This window comes from Hipposideros armiger, unplaced genomic scaffold, assembly GCF_001890085.2.
Source record: "Hipposideros armiger isolate ML-2016 unplaced genomic scaffold, ASM189008v1 scaffold_303, whole genome shotgun sequence".
NCBI lineage: Eukaryota > Metazoa > Chordata > Mammalia > Chiroptera > Hipposideridae > Hipposideros > Hipposideros armiger.
Window position 1 is genome coordinate 832116 of NW_017731653.1, and position 21754 is coordinate 853869.

The 21754-nt window shown below is 41.6% G+C and overlaps 1 protein-coding gene across 24 annotated transcripts; it reads left to right on the forward strand.

Moving 5' to 3' along the window:
* Window positions 1-21262, forward strand: PCBP2 (poly(rC) binding protein 2). Of its 24 annotated transcripts, none has more exons than XM_019659710.1 (15): window positions 1-49; window positions 2327-2469; window positions 3040-3063; window positions 3155-3187; window positions 3575-3691; window positions 5120-5251; window positions 6204-6332; window positions 7364-7450; window positions 9291-9383; window positions 10429-10470; window positions 11702-11774; window positions 12275-12313; window positions 13261-13316; window positions 14253-14422; window positions 20803-21262. In XM_019659710.1, exons 2-15 carry the CDS (start codon window positions 2401-2403, stop codon window positions 20837-20839), a joined length of 1101 nt encoding a protein of 366 aa, XP_019515255.1. In that variant the 5' UTR covers window positions 1-49; window positions 2327-2400; the 3' UTR covers window positions 20840-21262. The 24 variants fall into 24 exon arrangements, with proteins under 24 accessions (XP_019515255.1, XP_019515256.1, XP_019515257.1 ...); XM_019659711.1 differs by having other exon boundaries at window positions 13264-13316; XM_019659712.1 differs by having other exon boundaries at window positions 7376-7450.
* The last annotated feature ends 492 nt before the right edge of the window (window positions 21263-21754 follow it).

The window sequence follows — 21754 nt, forward strand, 5'->3', positions numbered from 1 at the left end:
CCCCTTCCCGCCCGCTCCCCTTTTCCCCTCAGTCGCCTCGCGCCTGCAGGTAAGCTTCAAAATTCTCCCTCGACCCCTGCTTATAGCTTTATCTCCACTCTTGCCATCTTTCTTTGCGGCCTCCGGTCCTCGTCACGAGCCCCGGCCTCGCGTAGTCTCGCGTGAGCGCCTATCCCCTCACTTTGCCTGGCTGGCCATTCACGCGAGGCCCTGGCTCCAGAGCGGCCTAGTAGGCCTCGCGCAAGGCCTCCCCCACCCCCCCGCCTTTTCCCGGTGGCGGCTGCGCAGGAGTTAAGGAGGGCGCGCGCACGGTGTGGGGGGGGGCGGCGGTGGATTTGTTGGTTGAAGGGGGTTGGGGGAGGCGATGGCCGGCTTGCTGGCCGGGCGGGTGAGCGCGGCTCCCCGCGGGGGTCAGGCGCTGGCGCAGCCACTCGAGGAGGCGCTACTAGTCCGGCCCCTCCCCCTGGATCGCAGCGCCCCCCCCCGTCCGAACCGTTTATTTTTTTCTTTAATAGTCGTGGGGTTGAGGGGGGGGGCGGCGGGCATTTTTTAAGTGGAAAATGCTAGGATGATCGAGGGGGGGAGGGGAGCTGCGGAGTTAAAGGGTAGACGGGCTCCCAGTTACAGAGTTATTCAGAACGTTCTCTCGGGGTAACGAATTTTGAAATTGCAAAATGCCGATGTAGACCCAGACCGAGCTATTTATAGAAGGGGTAATGGACTGCAGGATTAACAGCTGGATTCCTGGGATTGGGTACACTTACATTGACAAGTCAGGAGAGAAATATGACAGGGATTTCTTGGATGATTTGCAGTTAGAAATGGCTTCAAATAGGTTTTCAGTTTTCTTGCCATTTCAAACTTGAGTTATTGTGGTATTTGAGTGGGGATAAGGAATTAAACTGCCAGTTTGTTACCATATTTTTTAAAAAGTTATTACCGACCTAACTCTGTCCCGTCTTCACCCCCTCCCCCAAGCACTATTGTTTTTCCAAGATTGAAAAGCGTTAAATTCTGGGATTTTGTCAGCAATTATTTTGAAAATGGGACAGAGCTTTGGGGGTGCAAAGCTCATCTTTTTAATAATCACACTCTCAAGGTAGTGATGGGGAAGTTTGCCATATACAGAATGGTTTGGCAACCACTTAAACACTTGAAATATTTAGGGTAAGGGCTTTGTGTTAGAGCAAAGTTAAAAAGGTGGCTAGTTTTGTGAAGGGGGAAAACTAGCTGTAAGAGAGATCATTGTTGAATTTTCAAGGGATGGGTACTAACTAAAAATGCCAAGAAATGTAACAACTTTGGAGAGATCTTTTTAAAACCTACCTTAGTTAAGGCTTAAGAAGGTATTGTAGGAAAAGGCATATCCAAAAGCAAATTACCTTCACATATCAGAGTTCTAAAGCAGAAATGTTAAATTGTTTCAGAAGATTAAGTGGGGAAAGTTTCTCCTTTGTAGGAAAGACTCATTACTGCTATTGCTTAAAACAACTACACAATAAATTTTTAGTAATACCAGTTTTATTCTGATTGTTTTCTTTGGAAGAAAATTTAAGAGACTTGAATAAAGACTGGTAACAAAGGATAATAACACAGAAGAAAAGAAAATTTTCAAATCTTGAGTGACTATCAAGTCGGGCTGGGAAAAGGGATAAGAGAAAGGACTCAAGTTGTACTTAATATATTGAGTTATTTCCTAAAGGAATATAGAACCTCAGCCTACATGGAAGGCATTTCAAATAATGCCTTTTTCAATGAGGTTGTTGATTTAAATCTTTTAAAAATTATTTGGTGTAATCTATCAACATTTAAAATTCTAATATGAGATACATCTCAATTTCTTTGCCTAGAAATTGCTACCAGTAAGAAAATTTCATGTGTCCTTTCTAGCTTTCAGCCTGAGCTGCTACTTAACAGGGAATCAAAAGGTCATTTGCCCTCATTGTAGTTGGTTAGTTTGAGGTTTGCCCTCATGATTTCCAGGTGTTTCTGTATCCTGTTGAAGCTTAATTCTGCTGAAGGACAACTGGTGCACGTTCAGCAGTTCCCTTTAGAACCATTGCCAACTGAAGGAATCTTCCTTATCCTGAGAGTCAGCAGAAACCCGGCCATTAATGAGAGCAGACTGTCACCTTCCATACTCTTTAACAGAACCTGAGCTGTTAATGGTTGTCGGTAATGCAGTTGTGCTGGATGTATACAAGCTTGCCAACTGATAGGCTATCACTTAAGGAAAAGAGTCAAAAAACATGGATAATGGTAAAAATAGCATTTTTATTTATCGTATTGTTTTCCTCCTCTGATTTTGGTCATGCTTGTATTTCAGTTTTTGGCTTTCACCCCCACCAGTGACCAAAGACTTGACCACTCAAAGTCCAGCTCCCCAGAACACTGCTCGACATGGACACCGGTGTGATTGAAGGTGGATTAAACGTCACTCTCACCATCCGGCTACTTATGCATGGAAAGGTATGCACCAGCTTGGGAAATTGGGTCATAGTAACTGCTGGGGGAGGGGTCAGGAAGAGAGGGCATGGATCTTGGCGCTCATCAGATTAGCACTGTGGGGTGTCTGGCTTTAGCACTCTTCTCTAGCTGAGTAGATGAGAGTATAGTGGGAAAATGGACAGACTTTACTGGGAAGCTCCACTGAGCAGGAAAGGCTTTTTTAGAGGCTAGAGCCAAAGACTATCTCATACCTGGATGATACGATTTTCCTCATAGAGGTTGCTTTAGCTTGTGATAGGTAAATTTCCCCTGCCCAGATAATTTTGGGAAACTTTAAGGGGGAATGATATGTTTGGTATTTTAAAAAATATATTTAACACAACGATAACAGTTAAATCATTCCTGCATTAGATTCCTTCAAAATTCTTTGAGAGCTTCATTTACATTTTGAGCAAAGAAAAGTTAAGTCTGCCCACTCCCTTTCCCAATAAATCTTAGTTTTTCCGTTGCTTTGGACAGTTAATAATTTCTTTTCATGATAATGAACACTTCGAGTTTCCTCTTATTTGACGCTAGTTTTCTCCATCGCAGGAAGTTGGCAGTATCATCGGAAAGGTAAGACAGTTTCACTTCAACTCTAATTACTATTTAGTCAGTCTGGGTTGAAATAGTACTTGGAACTCATTCTTGACTTTTTCTCTTACAGAAAGGAGAATCAGTTAAGAAGATGCGCGAGGAGGTGAGTGAGTTATGGGGGGATTTTAGGGACTCTGTTACCATGGGAAGTTAAAAACTTTTAAAACAAAAGCAAAAATTCTATTTAATGAGGGACTAGAAGGAGGTAAGGTCTTAATAGAAGCTGGTATTTTTCTTGCTTCGTTATCTGTAGTGACAGTATGCTGGGAAATGTAGTTCTAGCAAGTCTCAATTCACTCAAGACTTCAGGCAACTTCTATAGTCTCTGTTTGAGAATAAACATGGAGCAGTGTTTGAAATGATGCTGACATTACCTTGTGCCAGGATCATGTGGGTAGGCAGCTCCTTGCCCATCTTATTCAGTAGGGTCTATACGATATATGCTCAGATCTTTTGTCTGTTTAACCTCTTGGTTCTGTTTCCTATCCAGAGTGGTGCACGTATCAACATCTCAGAAGGGAATTGTCCTGAGAGAATTATCACTTTGGCTGGACCCACTAATGCCATCTTCAAAGCCTTTGCTATGATCATTGACAAACTGGAAGAGGTTTGTTGTTCTCCCTCCTCCCTCATTCTTTATGTTTGTAGTTACAAAATAAGTCACTTGACTATGAAAAGAAATAGTTTGACAATTACTAGGAACTCCATGTAAAAAAACTTGTGTGAAAAACCAGCATCTTTTATTTTTATTTCTTGACCAGCAGATTTGAAAGGTATGCCACCACTGCATTGGTAAACTTTATGTCCTCAATTCATAGTTAGTGAACTAAATGAATGTGCTTCTGTTAGGGGCCCTGCTGAACATTAATATACTCCATAAATGCAGATTTCTTCTAACCGTGGGTGCAGTTATGTTTTTTAAAAAATCAATCTGATAAGTTTTCTTTCAGAGCTGTACATACAGGGAAGGAATATGTTTTATAGATTATCAGAAGCAAAATACCAATTTTAGGCTTTCTGGTGGAAGGAAGTTTTTGTTGTTCACTAGGCCACCTCAATCTTCAGATGCTGAACAACCATTGCCCTAGGTCTGGTCTTCCGCCTCCTCTCCCTTCTGCAGTAATGCTGCTAATCGCTAATCATGCAATTGATACCACAGCAAAGGAGAGCTGCTGGCTCCTGCTTGGTTGGTGGTTGGATACTTAATGGTGCCTGAAATCTTATCCTTGCCAAGATCAAAAGGTTAGATGTAACCTTTTGACCTACAAGACCCTGCATATCCAGAATTTGTGGCTTAAAAACATTCAGAAATGTTTCATATTTCAACCAAATATGAAACATGTCCTTGACTTCAGGATTTATGTTTAAACAGTTCTCAGGTCTAGCTACTATATAGAGATGAGGCTAAGAAATGATAATTAAACCAATTAATCTTTAAAAGGCTAAACTTAGGTTAAAACCATGTGACGTTTTTGGATGTGGCATTTTGTTGATGGGAAAGATGGGCTTTGGAGCCAATATAGTTTTTTATTTTTCAAATCTACAGCTTTTTAAATATGATTGGGGCAAGTACTCAGCTTCAATTTCATTATCTATACAATGGTAATACTACCAAGAAATTAAAACAGGTATATGTTATACGTAATTTTTATTGGTTTCTAAGAGCACAGAATTGGTTATTTGAATTTGGGTTGCACTGTTTCATCTTGCTCAATTTATTTAATTTTTACCTCAGTGTTTTATTTTGGCCATTCACCTTTAATTTCTAAAACTAATTGTTTTTTTTCCCCCTACCAAGAACATTACCCCCAGGGTGAAGAAAAAAATATATAGGGCCAATTTTAAGGAAATTTGTAGGCATTTTTATCTTTTCAGAAATAGTTGGGGGAGGGACATTATTGGGGATTTGTTGATGGTGGATTACGATATAATATGTTCTGTTAAGGGTAAGTGGTTCTATTATGGCAGGTAAGGGTTCCCAGGGATTTGCTTAAAACTTGTATATTCTGGTGGTGTGACAAATTTCTTTTTGTAGGACATCAGCAGCTCTATGACCAATAGCACAGCTGCCAGTAGACCCCCAGTCACCCTAAGGCTGGTGGTCCCTGCTAGTCAGTGTGGCTCTCTCATTGGGAAAGGTGGTTGCAAGATCAAGGAAATAAGAGAGGTTAGTAACTTCTGTGATCCTTTTTGAAATGTTAAATATTCTAAATGTGGCTTTCTCTAGTAGCTCTTAGTTTAGCTAGGAAACGTTAGTATTTGTTGAGAAAATTTTAAAGTAACAGTCCTACAAGATTGCAATTTGATTGTGTTGGGATGGAAAGTATTGTACAATTGATGTATTTTAACAATAAATCAGACTGAAAAAGTTAACCAGAATTGCATGTGACCTGTTTCATTTTTTATTAATTGGGCAACTTTTCCATGAGGCTACATAATTTTTCATGCCTAAAGAGATCACAATTTGATATATGATAGTAGCAAATATTTTCCTTGGCCAAATTCCTAAACAGCAAAGGGGAAATGGGAAGGTATATTGGGATGAATTGTGGAAGTTATATTGCATATGGAAGCTTTTGACTATCTGGGAGTTCCTGAATTGGATGTTGGAATGAAATTTGAATGACTTCTAAAGAAAAATGAGTTTGAGATTTTCAGAGCCTGTTGTTCATGCCATGGGAGCAGGGATTTTTGGTTTTGTTCATTGATGTGTATTCCAAGTACCTGGGATGGTACCTGGCACATAGAATGGGCTTAATATAAATATTTGTTGAACAAGAGAATGAAAGATGGGTGATATTTGTGGGGATTTTGTTTGATGGCTCATAAAACCAATATTCACTGAGTGGAAACTGTCTAGAAGTTCCTTTTTCTTGAGAGCAGATTAAATTTAGGCTGTTATTCAGGTTTATTCTTGGCTTTCAAAGGCTAATTTATTTATAACTATGATTAAACAGTCCTATCTGAAATGAAGGAAGGCAGGATAAAAAGGGTGTAAGGTAGGAGAGGTGGGTTAAGTGTCTGTTAAGCTTTAGACTCTAAAGTTGCTATTGGGAGAAATTGGAAGAGTAAGTATGAGCTGTTTTTCTCTGATTTTTAAATTTCTTTTTACCCCAAAGAGTACAGGGGCTCAGGTCCAGGTGGCAGGGGATATGCTCCCCAACTCAACTGAGCGGGCCATCACTATTGCTGGCATTCCGCAATCCATCATTGAGTGTGTGAAACAGATCTGCGTGGTCATGTTGGAGGTAAGCCCTCAGGCTCATGCTGAGAATGGGGGGAGCGTGAGTCTAGGGGAGACAGACTGATCTATATTTAGTAAGACTAGAATTAGGTGGCCCTATTAGAAGCCTCCAGTGGGGGTGGGGGATAGGTTCCCTGAGTTCATATTTTCCTTCCCCCAGCTTTGACGTTTCTTAGAGTCTGAGCAAAAATAGAAACTGTTAAGCAGCCGTGATCTTTTGGGCTATAGCAATTCTAGTGGAGTTGGTAGGGGAAGATTCACTACTTGGACTGGGTGGACACAAGCTGTATCTGGGTTCCTGAGAAGTTAAGTTAAATTGCCTTTTAGATTATAACATTTTGGCTACATTCAACTTTGACACATTCTTTAAATTTCTGTGTTTTGAGGCAGGATTGTATTCAAAATGGTAGTTATATAGGAAAAAAGTGTGTCCATAATGTTGTTTATGAATGACTTATGAGGTCCTGGTATGTGCTATTTAATTAAAATAAGAATAGCAAAATTAAGGGAAATTAAACCTTTTTAGAATTGTAATGCGGAGTTGGTCCCATATTGGTGACAAAAGAAAGTATAATTTCCAAGTAGAGTTTAAGAAAATATTGATAGAGCCTTTGAACTATTTATAGACAGTGTCTGCATTTTCCTAGATGTAACATTTTGGTACTTTATTTCTTATTTTGGCTTAATTTCTTAGGCCAAAATGTAAGATCCTAAAAATTACCAACTAAAATGTACATATGCACTGGAGGTTTTTTTGTGTTTGTTAGATTTATTTGAAAACGTGGAAATGGTGCCTGCATTATTACAGAAGAATCGGCCTTGATGAGAATTGTGAGCTGTGTAGGCCACGGACTATTTTACTGCTTTAAAGGCAAATAACTGCAGATGATTTTAGGTTAGATCTAGCCAGAGACAACATTGGTAGGTGAGGGGATGGAAATAATACAGTTTTTAATTTAACTGACCTGTGTGAGCTTAAGCCACACAGCTGAAGCAGCTTTGAAACCTTATCTCTTTTTGTTTTTTTCCCCTCTGACTCTCTCCCAGTCCCCCCCGAAGGGCGTGACCATCCCGTACCGGCCCAAGCCGTCCAGTTCTCCGGTCATCTTTGCAGGTGGTCAGGTAAGAAAATTCTTATTGCTGGGCTGGAAGTGAACGAGGATTATATTTGAAATGTCTACTTTGCCAGCAGCACATCAGGCCACTCTGCATGCTTGCTGAAACCTGTACTCTGGCTATAGTTTGACATGCTTTTAGTTTTATTTATTTTTTTGTACTGGAGAAAGCTATGAATGCCAAGCCCTTATTTAATTTTTAGCAGGCAGTGGGAGTTTTGTAAGGCACTCGAAGAGGTAATTTAAGTTGGGTTGGGTTAGAAGAAAGGGTTAAATTGCCTTGGTGTCACTACTCTCCCTACCCCTACCCCATCCATGCTTTTTTGTGTGGGATAGTCTTTAGAGGTCTGAATAAAGATAGCAAAGAGTTGGACCTCTGAAGGAGATTCTGGATGGTGGTCTCAAAATTGGGGGTCCAGAACTTGAGTGTCCTACAAACTTCCCCTTCCCCCCACCTCACCTCCCCTATTCCTATCCCTTCACTCCCAAACTCCAGTGTGATGTCCCCCAGGCTCTTAACCTCATAAACACTGGTTTGAACCCACATGGCATAACAAATCAGCTGGGGTAAGGGTTCAGTGTGCAAGAATAGAAGGGGGAGAGCATGTTGGGCTGTGGTGCTATGACCTTTGGTGTTAGAGTAAGAACACCAAAGCACCCCCTTGGCCTCTGACTCCTTCACCCACCTAAACTCTGATCCTTGGCACGTGGTTTATTATGAAGTGAGATTTTTATGGTGAACACTGATCGTGCACCATGGTAGTGTTACGCTTTGTTGGTTAGTATTTGGGGATTAGGTAGGTCAGTTTCTAAACTATTGGGGTTCAGTTTGGATTAGTGACCTTCATTTTGGTAGCTGCCTAAGCAGGTTCATTGCTCAAAATTCCTTTTGCCATATGGGGCTGGCCTGTTGTAAGCACATTTAGTCCCATCTTGTATTTAAACTGGGAAGGCATAAATTTGAAGTCTGTCTCATTCATGTTCTGTTGAGTTGGCGTAAAACTTGAACAAGTTTTGGGGGACTTAGTTTGTCATATAGTTCTGAGAGCTTTCACAAGAAGTTATCAAGTGTTACCTTGGGGCAGTTAGTTTAGTTAGTACCTTTTAACACTAGCCTCGTACAAACTGGTTTGGTCAAAGAGCTTTCAGTCTGGATAGGGGCAGGATAAGCAAAGGCCCAGAGTCAGTGTAGCAAGGCTTAGCTTTAGGAGTTTTCCTTTCTCCTCAGGAACTCTAGGTTCCTCCTTCTAGATTCTTCCACTCCCCTTGGGGATTATAAAGAGTCCCATGCTATACAGCAGCAATCCTTCCTATTTATAATTCTTCCTTCATTTCCCCTTTCTTCCCTCCCCTACCCACCTCCCTGTTCTTACCTCTTTGCTTCCCTTTCCTCCCTCCCTCCCCTTTATTCAGTTGACCACCCTCTAAAAGCTTACAGCTTCTTCCCATGAGTGGCCCTGTCTTGGATTATTCCCACGGGCCTTTTTAAATGGTCCAGTTCATACTATGTCCACAGATTGACCTGTGTCTTTTGTTCCTTTGTGACAAAGTGGGCTGTATAGGGGTTCAACTTAATCCCACAACTGACCAGGAGCTGGCATCAGCTCTGTTGCCCTACCCCTTTATTCTTATTGAAAATAGCCCAATTGTGCAGTGTAAAATCTGCCACTAGGTAACGTTTTTTTTTTTTTTTTAATTGACTGATTGCAGCTCGTTTCATATTGTGTTGTGAGCTACTTTTTAAAGGAAAAGAAAAAATTAAACAACTTTTTTTGTGTGAATTTCATGCTGGTGACAAGGTGCCGGATTGACAGCCCTGGAGACTGAAATCCTCTATTTATCCACAGGACAGGTACAGCACAGGCAGCGACAGTGCGAGCTTTCCCCACACCACCCCGTCCATGTGCCTCAACCCTGACCTGGAGGGACCACCTCTAGAGGTGAGAGGGGATGTTCAGTCTCCAAGGCTCACTCAATCCTTCCGCCTCAGCCGAGACTGCCAACACGCGGGGGGCCAGTGGCGTTGGTGATTTTTGTGCTGTGGACACCACCTGTCCACGGGGACCTGGACTGACCCCCCACACACACCTCATTTCACACAGGCCGCGTAGCCCACCAGATGGTAACACCAACTCTCTTTTTTTTTTCTTTTTGTTCAACCCCTCTTCCCCATCTCCCACTCCTCCCCCATTTTCACCTTCCCACCCCTACCTGGGTGCACTTTTGGGGGTATTGGCCACTGATGTGAGAAGCCTCACATCCTTTTAACCAGCCACTCCTTCCTTCCCTGCCCTTCCCGCTCCTCCTTGTCCCCCACCCCATTGCCCTGAAGACCCAGCTCGCTTTCCGGGAGGTTATGGTGTGGGGGGAGGAGGGCATAGTGGGAGCTGCAAGTGCCTTTTATGGAGGGGAGGTGGGAGAAGGCAGGATTTAGAGTGCAGTGTGATACTTCGCGTTCCTGTGGTCAGCTCACTAGTGTTAGGGACTCAGCTAGCTTCCAGTGTACTTAAGGTCTTTAGGCAGATGTAGAGAAAAAGGAGACAGGGAAAGGGAAGTGTTTTTGAAACATGCCATGTAGGTTTGTGCAAATACAAATCATTCGCATCACCGTGATTGGTAGAAGGGTTGGGGTGGTTGAGGGAAGAGACCGTTTTCCTCCTAGGTTATCTTGTACACAGGGAAGAAAGAAGGGGGCTTGGTCAATCCAGGCATTGCTTAATCCCCCTTCCCACGTTTTCATTAAGAAACCGATGTGTATTTTGCCTTTGATTGCGGGGAACATGGCTCCCTTTATAGGCTTCCCCATATTTAAGGTTCAAGGCCCAATTTGGGTCTGACTGTATTTGTGAGATACCATTTAATCCCTGGCCTCCCCATTCTCTAGTTCAACTCTGGCTTCCTGGCTAGTTGAAATCTGTCTTTTTCCCCTGATGGGTGGCTGTCCGTGATTGGTTTTTAATAGGAACTGTTTTCCTCCTTTTGTAGGCCTATACCATTCAAGGACAGTATGCCATTCCACAGCCAGATGTAAGTTTTGTTTTCACTTCTTGTTTTGAAAAGCCCTCTCTCCCATCCAAAATTGTCTCTCCTTTCTTCTATTTAGGCAGAAGTGAGTTGGGTCTTAAACATTTGCAATATTAAATTGTTTTCCTTACAAGGTGAATCCCATATTTCAGCCCTTAAATAATCTTCAACCAGGGCATAGAAGCACTTTACCTTTTGATATTTAATCCCTGGAAATTATAATTGGGCAGATTATTAGGTTCTATTTTTCCCCCATGTTCCAGATAACTCTAAAAGAAAGGTATTTCATGGTATTCTGTCATTTGTTATCTTGCACAGTTTAAATTGACAGTGGACTGTGCATCTCTGCATGGAATCCTTTCAGTGCAGGGAGTGGGAGGTGGGTTTGCCCTTGGGTACTACTGTTCCTCAATTTGAGGTGACAATTTAAAAAGTATCTGGAGGGGTGGGAAAGGGGCTTATTTGCACAGGGAGGGATAGGAAGCTGAATATTTGGGGATTGAGCTCAATAAAACCTTCCTTGCCACTTATTTAAAAAGTGCTGGTTTTTGTACTTTAAGGGTATTTCTTTCTGTACTTTCCCTCTATCTTTACTAACCCTTTCAGGTGCTGAGCATTAGACTGGGGAAGTTGAGTTTGGCTCTTGGTTAGTGGTAGGCCCCAGGAGGGGAAGTACACTTGAAGGATTGTTTTACAACAGCCAAAATAATTTACAGAGATGAAGAAAAAATAGCTGTAGAAGCTAGTGGTGGGGGAAGGGCTAAACCCAGTTTGGTTTCATCTTAATCTCTCTCCTCCTTGCAGTCTCCCTGCCTCCTCATCTCCTTCCCTCCTCCCAGTACTGACAGAACCCTGCATGGTGTTTTTTTTCCTAGCACCACTGCACAGTTTGTTTACCTAGCCTGTCTGTGCTTGTCCCTGGGGCAACTGTTGCAATGGCTGCAAACACCTTCATTAAATAAGCCCACAAGGGGATGGTTGTTGGGGCGGGTGCTGCTGCTTTTTTTCCCCACACACCCAAAATGCATTCATTCTCTTGTACTGGTTCCTGTTCTAACCCTTCATATTCTGCCCATCCCCAGGATTGTGATACAAACCCCATCTTTATGCTCTGTTGTAGTTTGAGTAGTAGTCAACTTGAGGGACAGGAGCTCTGCATTTTCAAATTTGAATGTGCTTGAGCCCTGGGTCTGTCACTCTTCTAATGCCAACCTCTCCTGTTTCCTCCCTGCAGTTGACCAAGCTGCACCAGTTGGCAATGCAACAGTCTCATTTTCCCATGACGCATGGCAACACCGGATTCAGTGGTATGGACACCTCAGTGTTTATTTCTGTAAGGTGTAGTACAAGAGAGGCCAGCCCCAAGGTCTCGGTTTGACATCTGTTTAAAACAAACTTCGTAACCCAGCATCCTGCTGATTTAAACTTGCCTATCTTCTGTGGCTAAATCGAAGGAGGTAATGTGTTTAACTTGGTTTTCATTTGGGGTGAGTTATTCTAAAAGAAAAAGGCCCTGGAAGGTTTGGGGTGAGGTCTGGGGATGCTTGTCAGACAAAGGGTAAGCTGATATTTCTTCTAAGCCATCCTTACTGCTGCCCCTTTGATCTGATTGGCACCCCCTTTCTCTCCACCAGCTATTCACAGACCTGGGTAGAAACAATCCATTTGTGCCAAATTGTGTAGTGTTTTTTGTTTTTTGTTTTTTTGTTTTGTTTTGTTTTGGGCTTTTTTTTTCTGTATAAGGAATAACTTGTCCGATAGGGTTAGGATGAGACCACCAAACTCATTTTCACTTGTATCTTAACAGGCATTGAATCCAGCTCTCCAGAGGTGAAAGGCTATTGGGGTAATGATTAAAAAAAAAATCTGTAGTATTCTACTGTTATATTAATAAACTGGTGGGAGTCTTGTTTCACTGCCCATGACATACCAGCAACATGCACATGGCAGAAAGAAGCTGAGAGAGCAGAAGGGTGGGCCTGGTGCCCCTGAGGGTCGCTTGATGGATCTGGCCAACCCCCTTCTAAAAGTGTTGCGTTTAGCAGCTACAGCTGAGAGCAGAGCTAGCCTTAAGAGTTAGCCAGCTGGCCTGGTCCAGTCCAGGTGTCATAGATGGGTATGGGTGTTTGCTGATCGGATTTTTTTTCTTTTTCTTTGGAAAACAATTAAAAAAAGGACAAATTAATGAGCAATTGAGCAAAAGACAGATAATAAATCTGGAGAAATGAACTTCCCTCACCTGCCATTTCATTCTCTCTGACCTTCAAGTGTAGGTTAGGATAGTCGGGGGTGGGGAGGGCTGTTAATCTGATACAGGTATATTTAAAGCAACTGCATGTGTGCCAAAAGTCCATGGTACCCAATAACAGGCCAACAGGCATGATATTGGCACTGGTGCTAGTAAGCATCAAGTGAGATAAAATTGGAACACACAGCAAAAAATCTTAAGCAGAAAGGGGGAGAAGTGCCGAAGGACTTGGTTAGATTTTGGTCCTGTATGAGGATACCACACTCCCTTCCCCCTTGCTTCCATCCCCTTACACCCTAATAGGCTGGGCTTTGCAGGAAATGGCATGAAATCAGCTCTTCTGAGTGTACAGAGGAACCTTTCCAGCATTATTTCTACACCCCTCTACCCCTCTTTCCTCCTTGGAGGCTTCCAAGTTAGTGATGAATCCCAACAGCCAATGCTGGGTTTCCAGTTTGTTTCCTTCTGTTAGGTTAATTAATGTGGAAATCAGTGGGGGTTTCTATGCTGTGCATTGAACTTTCTTGCTCTCTTCTGTCTTTTAGCAGGTTTGGATGCATCTGCTCAGACTACTTCTCATGAACTCACCATTCCAAATGATGTAAGTATAGTTAGTTGGGTTGCATGGGATGATAATAAAAGAATTGGTTTTAAAGAACAGAAGTCTTAGCAGTGTCATGCCACTTTTAAGGCCTAGGGAAAGAAAATGGGGTTAGATACCAAATAAAAATTTTTATAAGTATATAGAACCCTGAATAAAAATCAATGGAGAAAATTGATAAAACTATTGTTGAGGTATCATGAGGCAGAAAGAACCTTTTTTTCTCAAATTAGAAATTCCCATTTGCTTTTGGTAGAATCTGAAGCTTTATCCTTAAAGCAGTGGTCCTTGGATGTTATATCTGTGCTGTTCAACATGGTAGTCACTAACCACACGTGGCTATTAAAATTGAGCATAATAAAATAAATTAAGTTTCTCAGTCTCACTAGCCATGTTTCATATGTTCAGTAAATAACCACATTTTATTAATGTCTACCAGTATTAGTGCAAATAAGTAACCGATTTTTTACTTTTTTCTCAAGGCAAAGGTAGAATTTAACCAGAATTCTTATCAGTATAATAAAGTGGTAATCATAGCAGGATGAATTTAGGTATCTTTGTTGCCAGTAAAAACCAAAGATACCTTTATTACTAGATGTATTATGATAAACTAGGTTTAGTATCATCTTGGCTCTGCTTAATTTTGTCTTTGGATTTAGTACTCGGAGGAAATGAGACAGTGCTCCTAGGAGTCAGTTGACTCGGTTGGCTCTGACCTGTAGTGGTCAGACAGAAGACTGCGACAAGAGTTGAGAGTAATCTATATCTCAAGTTTTTTAGTCAGGAGTATATGAGTAGAGTGTGTAGGATGCAGATAATAGTTTCCATTGCCTTGTTCGTGGACTCAGGCTATATGGGGTGGGGTAGAATGGAATTCTTTAACCTAGCCATTAAAACTTCTTAATTTGGTGTGCCTTGTTGTTTTTCTTCCTCAAGTTGATTGGCTGCATAATCGGGCGTCAGGGCGCCAAAATCAATGAGATCCGTCAGATGTCTGGGGCGCAGATCAAAATTGCGAACCCAGTGGAAGGATCTACTGATAGGCAGGTTACCATCACTGGATCTGCTGCCAGCATTAGCCTGGCTCAATATCTAATCAATGTCAGGTAAGGGTTCCCTCTTTTTTTTCTCATTGATGCCAACACAAGTAATGTATGTGTTGGGAAAAGCTACAATGTATTATTAAATGTGGGATTATTTGGGGAGTGGGAGGGGGGATAAGTGGAGATGGCAAAGAAAAAAAAGTTTAAATCTAGCTCTATTTTCATCCATCCTTAGTGTAGCAGAAAAAGTAACCAGATTGTAGTAAGTTTGCATGGGGTTGGGGTAGGGAGTAGAATGCTTGAATTTGACTCATGATTTGGGGGTAGAAAGGTTGGAGCATATCTTCAGCGGTAGGACAGTGCTCTGGTTGGAGCACCCATACTGACCTAGAACCAAATGTGGGTCTCCTGTTGCTATACATGTCATATAGACCAGTATTTCTTTCACTGATTGGGTTTAGGCTCCAAAGCACCCTTAATTGAAATATAAGGATAATGAAATAATGTGACAGCAAGGCAGTTTCTTGGAGGCAGCCAGTACCATTTTTCCTGAAAACATCCATTTTTCTCAAATTGCAAATGTGTTCCATTGTTCAGAGCTTGTGGGAAAGGGGAGGCACAGGTATTAGAATATTTCAGAAATGCCTAGTGGATTTTCACTTTATTTCCCATCATCTCATCCCTTAATGACTTCCTGAGGTTTTATTTTCCTTATCGAAAGCTATCTAATGTCACTACATATACAATTGTAGCAGGATTATTCACAATTTAGTGGGCATCCTACAAGGCATTTATATTTCTTGCTTTCTCAGCACATGTGCTGAGTCACATTCTTCATTGCTTACATTTTAAACCAATGTTAGCCCACATCCCAAGGCACTTGCTTAGCTATCTCATTTATGTAGACTTTTGTCTAGTTATTTCCTCTATCATAACTATTTGGTCTCTGTTGTGCATAAAAGTTTTGAGTTCCTGAATCCTGGTACAAGGGAGAGAAATTCATAAGTATGAAGTCTATATTGTTGTCATGCTTCCATTTACACTGACCATGTATTTACTTCGTGGTCTTTATATCCACTAGTTAAGAATTTATCAGTTCCCCAGTAGTGGTTCTGACTTTTTGCCTTAAGACTTTTCATGCCTTAGGCATTGACTAAGCTTAGTGTGGAAAAGACTTTCTGTGTTTGAGTCTGCTTTTTCAGCTACCACACACATCAAATTCTTAAATGTTCAGAGTGAAATAGTAGTAAGCGTTTCACAGAGGCTGTTTACAAAGGTTTTATCCTCTTGATTCTACTTGGTGTGAGGGTGGAGGGGGTGGTTTAAGTGGTAGGAATCATGTTCTTGAAAGCTGGATATTGTTTTCTTCTTGGTTGGGCTTGCCCTGAATATTGTCAGATAGCGTTTAAATGTATTCTGCTTGCCTGACCCCTGTACTAGATTAATAGTTACATTGTAAGGAAGCAGAACTTCTCCTCCACTTTACTTTCCTGGTTTAGTCACTCTTTTCAGGATCATCCTATTTAATGAAACTGTCCAAGCTATGAATTTGGGTCAAAACCTCTAAAAGCTTCATTTTAACACCAAAGCAAGGACTCTGCACAAAGCTTACTCTTCACTTTCTCATCTTGGCCCAGTTTGAATGCAAAAAACAAACTGGTTTTATTATTAATACCAGGCAAGAAAGATTTCTTTGCTTTCAGTAATGGATTCTGAGCATTTCTGCTCTGATTCTGGCAATCTTTATTTTTATTATTATTATTTTTTTTAGCCTCCTTTAAGGATTGCAGCTGTCTTGGACTTAGGTAAATAAAAGGGAGTCTTAAGGGGAGCCTCCTTGCCCATTTGGGAGCTGCAAGTCATTAGTGTTAATTGGAGCTTATTTTAGGAGTAGAAACAGTATTTTGCTTTTTGAACATGAATTTTTTTGTCAGTGCGTGAGTTTCTTTCTTCCAGGTCTGTAAGGCCTATATTACAATCAGTCAGAAAACAAAAGAGCTTTTTTTCCTCACCACAACCCCTCCCCAGAAATGAAGCTTTTCTAGTTCTTATCTACACTTCTGGTCTCAGCATTTTTCTTTGAAAATGCTACATTCTTGGAAGTTTGAAATTAGCCAGTGACCTACTTTGGTGTCTTTCTCCTGTCCATCCTAATATGTTGGTTAGTTTACTGTGGAGATGGAAGCAAACTTTCATATTAATTACAGACCAAAGCCCAAATAGTTCTGTGGGTTAACATCCCATAGCTAAAAAAGTTGATAGGCGGGTGAAACATTTTGTTCCTTGTTTGGGGTTTGATGAGTGCTTTCATTTTCTACTTGAAACCATTCTTTTCTGACCTCTGGATTGGATCAGTGTCAGATACTTGGAAATGTGTGCTGTGTGATTTCTTTTCTATCTGTCAGCTTTTTCTTCACCGTAGCAGTTTTAAATAGCACTGTGGAGTGGAATTTGGCAAAATATACATTTTTAGAGGGTGGGATACAGACTAAAAGAGAGACAGCTTGGCATAAATTGGTATTAGATCTTCCTAATTGGCAACCAAAGGCACTTACTGATAACAAGCGGTTTTTGTCCTGTACTTTGTCCCTTTTGTGGTCTTCCCTTCCACCCACCCTTTTTTTTGTTCCTTTTTTCCTCTGTTACAGTTTAGAAAACGCTAAACCCTCCTCCCAGGCAGCCTCGGTCACGACCCCCGATCACCTCAGCATCAACCTCTCTCAACCCTCCACCCCTTCTTCTTCTTCTTCCTCCTCCACCACCACCCCCTCGCTCGTCACAGCGGGGGCCTCCGACGCACCCTCCAGCCTCCCCAACCCTCTTCCGACCGCCCCTTGTGTCTCCAGTCTGCTTGGCATGAAACCCATCCCTCTCCTGGCTCTAAATGTTGTGTCTGCTGCTAAGGGTACCGGGGCTTCAGCCGCCACCACCAGCACCTCTGCCGTGCCGTGTGGAACTAACAAACTGAAAGGCGAGAAACAGAGATTCTCCCCGTACTGATGGCATAGCTTGAGGCACCCCCTCAAGTAATTCTTGGTTCCTTTTGTTTTTCTTTGTTAACATTGGTGAGAACCAAACAATTGTGAGCTTGTGACATTTCCTTTTTACTATTTGGGGGGGGGGGTTATAGGGTGGGGGTGGGGGCAATGGTTACCGTGTTTAGGTTTAGGCCATAATCAGCTGAGTGCCTGTTTCTGAGTCTGACCTGTTGAATACTTTATCTAGAGCCACAGTTCTTGCTCTTATTCTGTTACTATTTTGTAGCTTTATTCTGCCTTGCAATATAACAATGTGTTAGGTTCTGTGTTAATTAATAAAAGCTTCTCCGTTAACCTTTTTTTTTTTTTTTTAATTTATTTAATGGTTAAGTTATCAGTGGGCCTTCTTGGCCAGATTTGTGTTTCTAGCTGTAATAAAGTTGCCACAGTAAGAACCTTAGTTGACCGTGTGCTGTGAAGGGTAAACGGGTGGGAGCTTGTGACCTGTGGCTTCTCTACTAGGGAGTCTATAAGACTGGGCCTTTTTGTATCCCTGGTTAATTTTGTAGTCCTTTGTTATTCCCCACAAAGGGAGATGGGCCTGTGGCAGATTAAATCCTGAGGGTCTTACATAATTGGCAAGAAGCTTCTTTATTGAAGAGCAGTTTTCTCTGACCTCTCAGATCTCTTAGCTTGCCAACAGCAACAGGTAACTGGTGTCCCAGGCGTGTTTCCTGATGAGTGGTTACTCGGAGGGTCTTTGACAGGCCACACATACAAAGAAGTTATTTCTTTACCCAGCATGGGGAGGCAAGTTGGGAAAAGTCTCAAAGTTCACCAGTTTGTCTGTATTCCTCTGAACTTAGCATTACTCCTTTTCCTGTGACATTGGGTAAAATTTGAACAACCAACCTGTGACATTAACTAAAATTTGACTGGATTCTGTCCAGTCATCCTAAACCAACCCTTATTTACTAGACCAAGTCCTTTTACCTTTCCTTCTATTCCCTTCTTACCCTTCTGTCTCCCCACCAACCCTCTATCATGAGTAGAGAATTACAGACTTAGATTTGGAAGGAACCTTCACAAATGATCCACTCATTTATCAGATTAAAAATAGAGGCCCTAGGGAAATTTAAATTTGAAGATCACATGGGTGACTAGCGAGGACTAACAACTTGTGCTATATACTTTTACTCAAGTGTAATCTCCCTGAAGACTTATTTTTCTTAAGACCATAGTTTTCTCTCCATGAAGAATAGAAATGCTGTAAGTATAATGGCAAAAGGCCTCTGGTAGTCTTCCATTCAGTGTGAATGCATATTACCAGGGTAATGACAGTATTAATGCTCTTCCCAGGGCATTAGAGAACCAGTATAGTTGGTTTTTTTTTCCCCTTATGACCTTTACCCACATCCCCTTTGGTTTATAGTGTTAAAAAAAACAAAACAAACTTTATTGCTCATGAGTGTATTATCTCATGGTGTTGTGGCCCCTCTGCCCCAGATTGGGCTTATGAATTAGTGTTACATGCCCCAAGTCGGCATGAAGGACTAGGAGGAACAAACTTCATTGTCCAGATAGGATTTTTCTTGTTAGTTGCTCCTTTATCATGTGGTCCAGCTCTCCCTTAGTTAGGTAAGCTCTTTTTGTAGTTTGGACTTATCTTGCTGATAGCATCTCCCATCCCCCCCCCCCCCCCCCCAACAGACCTGGTTTTATTTGATCTAATTCTTGATTAGAAGGCCTCTTTCCATTAGGTATTGCAGAGAAGGAATCAAGATGTTTAAGGGGCTGACTTACCACCACCACCACCTCCTAAGATATTTGGTGTGAATTTTTTTAAAAGGTTACAGTCAATCGCGCGCCACCTTTATCCAAGAGTCATTAACATATTTTTGGTTAAGTTTTTGGTCCTGCCCTCTCAACACCCACACCCCCTTCCAATTCCTGCTCGGGCTGTGCATAAATTCTGGACAGTTATTTTTGAGCTCTTTCTGGTACACCTTCTTGGATGAACTTAATTTTTTTAGGTCCTAGATCTAAACTTTCTAGCAGTTCCCTTCTTGAACCTTCAGTTCTCACCAAATTCAGGGCTGTTGTTTTATGTTACCCCCAATTATCCCATTTTGGGGGTGGCATCACTTACCCTCTTTAAGAATAAAATATTCCCCTTTATGCCAAGGTAAAAACACCATTTCTGACTTAAAATTAGTTTGTAGTTGAAGGACTCATCTATTTCCTGGCCGTTCTTTTTCTTCCCCTTCCGGGCCAGTTTTTGGCTTGCATTGTTGTGGAAGAGATACAGATGGGGAGGTATCATTTATGCTCCCTTAGCTAGTTACCACAGTAGTTTATGCTAGTCAGTATAAAATCTTCATGAAATAAATTGGTGAACTGAAACTTGTAACATTTAGTTCTATTCAAAATGGAAGCTAAGTCTTACTGGCTACCTAATATCAGTGAAGCAAGCCAAATGCCTACATACCTTTCCTAAAAAGACCAGAATTGAGGGCCGGCTGAGTGGCTCAGTTGGTTAAGAGCTCGCTCAAGAGTTTGAGCTCTGAGCAACAGTGGTTCGAGTCAGCCCGAGCTGAGCAGCCGGTGAGCTGCCAACAGGTGGCAGGATGGCTCAGCTAAAAAAAGACCAGAATTGGATTCCAAGGCTTGAAATGATCTATTTGAAACAGGCATTGTAGCCAGGTATGTTCAGATGGAGAATTTGGCTTAAAATGACCACAGTTTTGGGAGCTTCTAGAGTGACCTAGGGTGTTGTTGAAATATTTTGGCTTCCACTTTCAAGTCCTGCAAATTAGGCTTACAAACTATAAGGTTGAGTATAATTCTTGACCTCCACTTACTGTACTTGCTACTCCTTCTTTGACATCCCTTAATGCTTAAAACTATATTATCTCTTAATAGTAATAGCCTTCCCATTGATAGAGGACCCCAGGACTGTTCTAGAATAGTCTTTTCTTTTTTTTTTTAAAGCTCTCTCAGTATTAGCCTCATGAGGCTACTTTAGATAAATGTTTCCTAAACTATTCCGTTAGTATCTTAGGAGGAGCAAAAATAAGCTCAGCAGTAAAGAAGCATTGCTTCTGTGTATTGTGACTAAGAGGCGACCTGAAGTATTGGTATATTTTCATGAAGTGTCTAACATTTCCATAAAGATTCCAAAGAGCATAGTTTGAGGGATGCCCAGAATTGGTAACCCAAGTTCTCCTCAGTTTTCCTTTGGCTCTAAGTTCTCCTCAGTTTTCCTTTGGCTCTGAGGTAATTTGCCCTCAGGAACGTTGGATTGCAGGGGTTACAGGTTTATGGTACTGGTTAATGTCACCCTTGATACGGAAACACTGATTGTGTACTCTCCTTCATAGTTCATTATCCAGGTTGAAAGTTTTGGAGGTGAGGTGCAGTTGGGCACACAGAAAACTAACTTGGAGTTCTTGTTTTGTGTTACAGGCTTTCTTCGGAGACGGGTGGCATGGGGAGCAGCTAGAACAATGCAGATTCATCCATAATCCCTTTCTGTTGTTCACCACCACCCATGATCCATCTGTGTAGTTTCTGAACAGTCAGCGATTCCAGGTTTTAAATAGTTTGTAAATTTTCAGTTTCTACACACACTTTATCATCCACTCGTGATTTTTTAATTAAAGCGTTTTAATTCCTTTCTTTGTTCAGCTGTTAATGCTGAGTTCCATATTTAGTTTTATAAGCTCCCTGTTTTTTTTGTTTTGTTTTGTTTTTTTTGGCTCATGAGTTTTTTTCTGTTTGTCATGGAAATGTAAGAGTGGAATATTAATACATTTCAGTTTAGTTCTGTAATGTCAGGAATTTTTCAAAAAAATTAAAAGATGGACTGGAGCTTTTTCTTTGTGAATAGAAACTGGATGCCACAGTAATTCATGTGGGTTTTATTCCTGTTGTCTTGCTGTTGTTTTTGTACCTTTTATCCCTCAAAGGACAAGGACCCTGCTTGGGTTTTGAATATAAGCCTTTATTCCAATTAAGATGTTTTCTTCTGTTTTACCACTCCATCTTTTTTTGTAGCCCTTGATGCGATTTTCCCTTGAGCCTGCATTGCAGTGACCTAATAGCTATAGCAAGCTGGCTATGTCCTTGGTTCCAAAGATTGAGGGTTACACATTTTCCTGGGACTAGTCTGCAAAGAGTAGGCAAGCACATCCACTTGGTGGGGGGAGTGGGAGGTGGGGTGGGTGAAGGACACACATGGAGGCAGGTGGGTATGTGTCTAACTGGGATTCAGGGTAATGGGAGTGTCTAGCTCCTTGTCCAAGCTAAAAACTTCAGTGTCTGGTTTTTAGTAGCTGTTCATTTACAGACCTCGCCATATTAAGAATGGGTGTTTTAAGGTCTTTTGTCCTAAAATCCTTCAGAAAGAGTTACCTGC

Bases quoted from the DNA above. Each gene is read 5' to 3' on its own strand.
- PCBP2 (XM_019659697.1), top strand. From the start codon at position 2,401: ATGGACACCGGTGTGATTGAAGGTGGATTAAACGTCACTCTCACCATC. The intron at 9,384-10,428 runs GTGAGAGGGGAT...CTCCTTTTGTAG, and splicing joins TGGAGGGACCACCTCTAGAG to GCCTATACCATTCAAGGACA. The intron at 11,775-12,274 runs GTATGGACACCT...GTATCTTAACAG, and splicing joins TGGCAACACCGGATTCAGTG to GCATTGAATCCAGCTCTCCA.